Source organism: Sciurus carolinensis, chromosome X, assembly GCF_902686445.1.
Source record: "Sciurus carolinensis chromosome X, mSciCar1.2, whole genome shotgun sequence".
Taxonomy (NCBI): Eukaryota; Metazoa; Chordata; class Mammalia; order Rodentia; family Sciuridae; genus Sciurus; species Sciurus carolinensis.
This window is the reverse complement of record NC_062232.1, coordinates 20,242,965-20,249,903: the sequence shown is the minus strand read 5'-3', so window position 1 is coordinate 20,249,903 and position 6,939 is coordinate 20,242,965. Positions and strand designations below refer to the sequence as shown.

The 6,939-nt window shown below is 43.2% G+C and overlaps 1 protein-coding gene across 1 annotated transcript; it reads right to left on the bottom strand.

Moving 5' to 3' along the window:
* Positions 1–5,387: 5,387 nt before the first annotated feature.
* Positions 5,388–6,458, bottom strand: LOC124972296 (melanoma-associated antigen B4-like). Its single transcript, XM_047536567.1, has one exon. The coding sequence runs from the start codon at positions 6,435–6,437 to the stop codon at positions 5,388–5,390; it is 1,050 nt and encodes a 349-aa protein (XP_047392523.1). The 5' UTR covers positions 6,438–6,458.
* Between the last annotated feature and the right edge of the window lie 481 nt (positions 6,459–6,939).

Below are 6,939 nucleotides of genomic sequence, written 5' to 3'. Positions count from 1 at the left end.
AATGAAAATCTTACACAGAATGCAAATTCATATATATATATATATATATATATATATATATATATATATATATATATAATCTCTCTCTTTCTCTTCCCTTTTTGAACATCAACATTTTGACCGCTGTTCTTTTACTAAATCTATCATTTTCCCCTCCTGTAAATACCCTTCCTAATGGTCCTTTGCCTATTGAAACATAGGCTCTTGACTTGCAAAATTCCATGGTAAAGCCTTAAAAATCAATGTTGTGAAGAATTATTCCATGCCACCAGAGAAATTCTAGTTAAAGAGAAACCTCTTGGTGTTTGGGATGTTGAGAGTTTTAATGAAGCTGACCTGACAGCTTCATGTTGTTTCAAATTCTGGGACAATCAGATGGGGATGTTTTCCAAGGGGACAAGTCAAGTCGTATGCTTTCAAGCAAATGTGTTTTCTTTTGTGAATCTAGGGAAATGAGTCTAACTTTAGCATATCGCTAAGGAGCAATAATAGAAATAGGCATAACCCTGAGGTCTTAAAACTTAGAAACTGAGCAAGAGATTTGTAAAGAACACTAACATGATTTTTAAAAAGAGACTTCAGTATCTCTCACCTGTTGATTCATGTTTTTAAATTTTTCATCATGATACCCCATGTTACTCTGGGAGCTAACCATAATTACAAAACCAGAAATCCACAGATCTATAGTAAGATCACATCCAAAACTAAGTGTTTCATAATGGTAAATCAGTCTGCACAAGAGATGGTGTTCTACCCAGGGAGAGAGCTCTCAAACCAACTTCTCCCTCACTAGTTTCTCCTTGTCTCCCTCAGTATATGGGGTTTCACCCATCTAACCCTGTTCCTTAATGTAGTAAGCAAGATTAGTGTTGCCTTTGTGTACCATTTTAGGGTTAACTTTAAGGAGATGTCAGGAGCAAAAAGAAAGCCTGTACCACTGGGAAATTACCTCCCATCCAATTTAGATATTTACTCCATGGCAGGTCTCTAAAGTGATAGACATTCAATAGCTTCTAATGTGTCTTTACTCCTCCACTATATATTAAAACATGAAAACAAATGTCCCATGGTATTGTGATTCCATGGAGTAAGAGGGGCATTATTGTGGTAGAGGAAGTGCCTTGAAGCAAGCAAGACCAACTCCACATCTGGAAGGAGATCCACCTTGGGCTTAGTGCCCTCAGAGAGTAGTAGATCTGTGCTCTGTGCTGAAGAGACCCTGAGTCAGGGATTTGAAATTCTGGGCAGTGAAGGACTCTGATAACGTACAGCCACAGAGAAAGGCAATAAGAATGAGCATACTTGGTCTTAGTGCGTCTGTGTTTGTTTTTTCCACCATTGCTCTCTAGAATTTTCTCTTTCTTATCTGAGTTAGTTCCTACAGGTAGGGGGACAAAAATTCAGACTCTGTGATCTGGAAAGTCAGCCTGAAGTTTCTGGCAGGTTAAAACTAGAAATTATACCTTCAGCTACCCCTTTTTTTCCTTCCAAAGTCTCCTTAAGTAGTTACCTTGAATCTGGTGCATGACATTTTCCATTAATTAGACTAGCACTTTTTTTCTGTGCAATTGATGTAGTTTTATTTTACAAATAAAAAGTTTAAAATAAAACACTACAAAGTTAAAAGACAAACTGGGGAAAAATATTTACATCTCACATTATGAACAAAGGATTACATACCACTACCCCTCACCCGTGGGGGGAAAAAACAAGAAAGAACCCCTAGATAATGCTAAAAAGATAAACCACCTGGTAGAAAAGTGAAACACAGAGTTCCCAGAACAGGAAATCAAGTGGCCCTTCAACAAATGAAGAAAGTCTTTGCCTCACTCCTGGTAAGATAAAGGCAGGTTTTTGAAACATAGACAGTCTCTTCCTAAAGATCCCTTGAAAATCTAGGTGAAACCTTTTTCACTTCCTGGTTGAAACCCTGCTGAGGGTTACCCATCTACTCAGGTGTTTATTTTGAGACAGAATCTCGCTATGTTGCCTGTGGTCAAGCATGGCTGACAATAGGGGAGGAATTTTGTGATTCTTCTGCCTTTATGATTTGAGGGGTTCTTTTAGTACCCAGAGTTCTCAGCTTGATTCTTGGCATGACCTGGAAATCTTATTTCTAACTTGAGGCAGGCCCCTTATATCAAGTGTCTTACATCCTTGAAATGCCCTAGAAGTAAATGAATGAGACTCCTCATGCCCACATTCCCAGGTTTGCCAAGAGGGAGAGATCAGTGGCATGACTCTATATGGCCTCAACTGGGAAAGATACTGTTATCCTCATTTATGATCATTAACTTGACTCCTATTCGGGACAAGTTTTCCACCCTCTGCTGACTGGGGCTGCTCCCATTAAACCAAGGCCCTCACCTGCCTGCAACAATTCTCGGATGAAATGAAGAGGACCTTCAGCCTGATAGCTTTTCCCTGGGCATCCTAGAGCTGGCAACAGGGACAGGACAGAGATATTCTCTCTGTTCTGGGTTGATTAGACTCTGTATTCTCAGTCAGGGCCCTCACCTTGACCTCTGAACAGACCTAGAACACACTTCACTGACATATGACCATTCTCAGATCAAGGACATCACCTTCCTGGAATATTCGCATTGGAAGTCTGAAGGAACCAAATATGGCCACAGCTGCTGGGAATCATTTGAAGGGTTATGGCATGATCAGAATTCTATGAGAATACATTCTTTAGGAGTCAGTGGTTCCCTCAGTCCTCACCCAGTTTCCTAACTTTGATTCAGGGTAAACTGTGGGACTCCTTCCTCTACTGATATGAATCTGTCTTCCTCCGACCAAAGTTTTTCCCCTTATTGAGAGCCAGAGGGGGAGACCCAAGTGCTATTCCATTTTTACCCTTCCCTGTCACCTTTGTGTGGCCCCCTCTGTGGAATAATGCACTCATCAACAGTGTCCTAACTTTAAATCCAATAAGGGTCTGTTAGAATCTCCTACTTGGGCAGAATTGGAGCTACTTCCATGAGATCAAGACCTTTACCTCCCTTAGATGCCAGTAGGAGCCTAATAGGAAATAAGAAGGCACCTCAGCCAAACAGTCTGCTCATGACCATCCGAGCTACAAAGTAAGATGTACTTTATTGCAGTCTTACTGTTCTGGAATAGGACATTCTCCATTCCTTATTCAGAGTTCTCATCTTGATATTTGTCAGAGGTTGAGACTCATACTCTGCTGAGATGGGCATTCTACCTTTAGACCAAGGGTTTTTTGGGGGGGAGGGCACTGGGATTGAACTCAGGAGCACTCAACCATTGAGCCACATCCCTAGCTCTATTTTGTATTTTATTTATTTATTTTTAAATTTTTTACAGACTGCATTTTGATTCATTGTACACAGATGGGGTACAGCATTTCATTTCTATGGGTTCTCACTGAGTTGCTTAGCACCTTGCTTTTGATGAGGCTTACTTTGAACTTGTGATCCTCTTGACTCAGCCTCCTGAGCCACTGGGATTACAGGCATGTGCCTTCATGCCTGGTCTATGAGAATCTTGGAGAAGGAATGGAATTCTCAGATCACAGCTCTGCCTGAGGACCTTGAGATCTTTGAGTAGACAGTGGCTTCTCTTTCAGTGACCCTTATTTTTCTGGGGGTAATGACCTGCAGAGTCCTCATTTATGGGGTCCTCATGTTGCCTCCTTTCTCATTGATTAAAAAGACTTATGGGAAATGTCTTATACCTGCAAATAACTTCTTGCATTCCACACTGCAAACCTTGCAGAGAATGGCTTGTGGTCTCTGGCTACATGTGAGACAGAGAAGCAAAAGATAGGAGGGAGGCACAGAACAGATATTGTACTGTCAGAGGAAAAAATGCTGATACATACCTTTGTTTCACTAGCCAGCCTTAGCCTATTATTTATTTTTGCTTTGGATAGATTTACTTTTCACAGGGAAAGTGTAAAGCAAAATGATTTTGTGAGGTCTTGATCTTTTTATGTTATCTGACATTACCTATGTAGAAGATAGTATTGTCACTATTCTTTATTAACATTGCACATATATTCAGCATTATAATCACTATAGCTAGGTATTCCAAAACAGTGCTTTGGTTACAGGGTCCTTTTTATCCACTGAGCTACATTTTGGAGCAATGAGAAGAAAAATGAATTACAAGACACAAAATCTGACTCAGGCCAGAAGGATTGGAAAATTGCAGGACCCAAAAACATCCAGAATCTGAGCCTAGCCCAAGCTGACAACTACTTGTCTGTGCACTTAATAAACTTGTAAGTTACTCATCTGAGAAGTGACTCTGCTCAGACCTGTTTTCAAGTAATATTGGAATGTATATACTGTATATAAAGCATAGCTGGGTATGGTGGCACACACCTGTAATTCCAGTGACTCTGGAGGCTGATACAGGAGGACTGAAAGTTCAAAGCTAGCTTCCGCAACTTAGCAAGGCCTTAAGAAACATGGAGAGACCCTGTCTCAAAATAAAATAGTAAAAAAGGGCTGGGGATGTGGCTCAGTAGTTAAGCGGGTTCAATACCTCCTAAAAAAATATGTGATATAAAGTTAGGAAATATTGAGAAGTTAATTATCATAGGATTATTTATTTTTAAATATTATTGCTATATTAGTAATGATACAAAAAATTATCAATTATAGTACAAATATTTATACAATTTGGTCTTAGACATCCTGGAATTTAGCAGCCTTGCTTTCTAAATATTTTTTGGTGAACTCACTCTGGTTATATACTGAAAATTGAATTGCATATGAATAACAAACTGAGGAAATACCACCAGCAGAGAAGTCTTGTTTCCTCTTTTGTGTTTCTTTTCTTTCTTTCTTTTTTATCAAGTAGAGAGTAGAGAATATGCTGTACGCTAGGACAAAACAAATTTTAAAAATCTTCAAAAATTAAATAAATCAAGGTAATTTTATTTTTACTAAAACAAATACAAGAATACCAAGAATCAAAACAACTTTTACATAACACTTTTCACATTTTTTCTTTATAATGTTCTACACATTCTTTAATGTGGGGTTCTTTCACATTTCCATGAAAACCACCGCATTGCTAACATGTTGACAAGTTCTGGTTCATGAAGAAAACACGGTGTGTGAATTTGCTTTAGTACTACTACAACTGTAACGTTCAAACCCATTTAACAAGAATGAATGTGAGAACCAGATCGTTGACAAGGTTCTAATCAGAAGCATATTAAAATCTTCAATGAAAAGGAACAATGTTGCAAAGTAACAAACTAGGAAACAAGATATATGTCTACCTTACTCATGTAAAACAGGAAAAGAAGAAGACCAACATTTTGCCTCCTCCAGCCCACTGCTCTCCACCCCACAGAAAGCTGAGTGCTCTTCAAACATGAAGTAAACACTCTACCTCAGACCCAGCTAGATGCGGGAGGATCTGCGGGGCAGGGCCTTGGAAACGGCCCTGGCCCTGGCAGCAGTGCCCATTCTCCCCACAGCTTTCTCCACTGCTCTGGCCTCCTCATCTCTCAAAGCCTCTTCATATAGACTGGGGAAGGAGCTAGGGTTGGTATCATTGATCTTGGCCAAAACCTCCAGGACCTTCATCTTGCTGGTTTCTGCATGGGCTCTGGGACCCCACAGGAACTCAAAGATGGGAGGGTCACTACCAGGCACCTGGCGGTACTCCAGGTACTTTTCCTGCACTAAATCTTTGGTGATGAGCTTCCGGGGCTCCCCAAAGATTAAGTGCCTCCTCCCAGCATAGATCCCCAACACATTCAGGAATTCCCAGATCTCTGCCTCAGTGGCACGGTTGCCCTTCATGAAGATCACACCCAGGAGGGTCATCAGGAGACCGGTCTTGGGCAAGCCCCTAGTGCCACTCAGAGTTCCCTCAGTGGACGGCCCTAGCTTGCTGATAAGGACATAGGAGTGACTGCTCGTATTGACTTCCTTCATCTCAAGGCCAAAGACCAGCTCCATGCGCTCAGAGGTTCTCCTGAGGATCTCAGGGAAGTACTCCTTGTACTTCTTGTTGACCACCTTCAGCATATCTGCCTGTGTGATGGGCTCTTTGGTATTATACTTCTCCAGCAGGTACTGCACCAACAGACTGGCCTTCCTGGTGAGAGGATCTCTGCGTGAGCTCTGAGTGGAGCCTGCTGCCGCTGCCTGGGAGTTGCCTGGCTTTCTCTCCTGGGCACCTGTATCAGCATTTGGGGCACCTCCTTCAGAACTTTCGCAGGAATCACCTGTGCCAGGAGAGCTAGTGGGTGGGGCTCTCTGAGACACCTGGCTACTGCCAGCAGCAGGGGAGCTGGGGGGAGAACCCTGGTCAAGAGGAGAGGAGGAGGGAGACTCCACTTCCTCCTCTGCAGTGGCCTGAGCACCCCTGAGGCCCTGGGTCTCATCACGGGCCTGCTGGCGTTTGGCTCGGGAACGCAGCTTACTCTTCTGACCCCTAGGCATGACTGTTGCCAGGGACAGCAGGCACGAGTGGTGGCACAAGAGCTGGCAAGCTGGTACCTGGGTTGGGGAGAATGGCGATACGTGAGCAAGGTCATGGGGAGCGAGCACCCTGGCTTTAACCAAGGCCTCCTCTGCCCGTTTCCTAGAGGGCAGTGCTCTAGAGCAGTGGCGGGCTAACCCACCACTTCATTAGAGGCACCCAGGACTCCAGCAGAGACACCTGACGTCCCTCGTGTTGTTTAGGTGAGTGTGGTTTCCACAGTGACCAGAGTCCTCCTCCCGATCCTGCCTATGGCTGGGGAATCGCCAACTTCTGACAGCCTACCGGCCCCTGCCAGCAAAGCTCCCACCTCCCTGGATCTCCCTAGAACAAAGGGAGGGAGCGCCCCAGTTATTACGTCTGCCGACGTCAGGGACCAAGTTCTGTGAGCCCGCCCCACGGGGCTCTGGGTTCCCGGGCACCGATGCCCCTCGATCTTCACAAAGGTTCTCTCCTTAACCC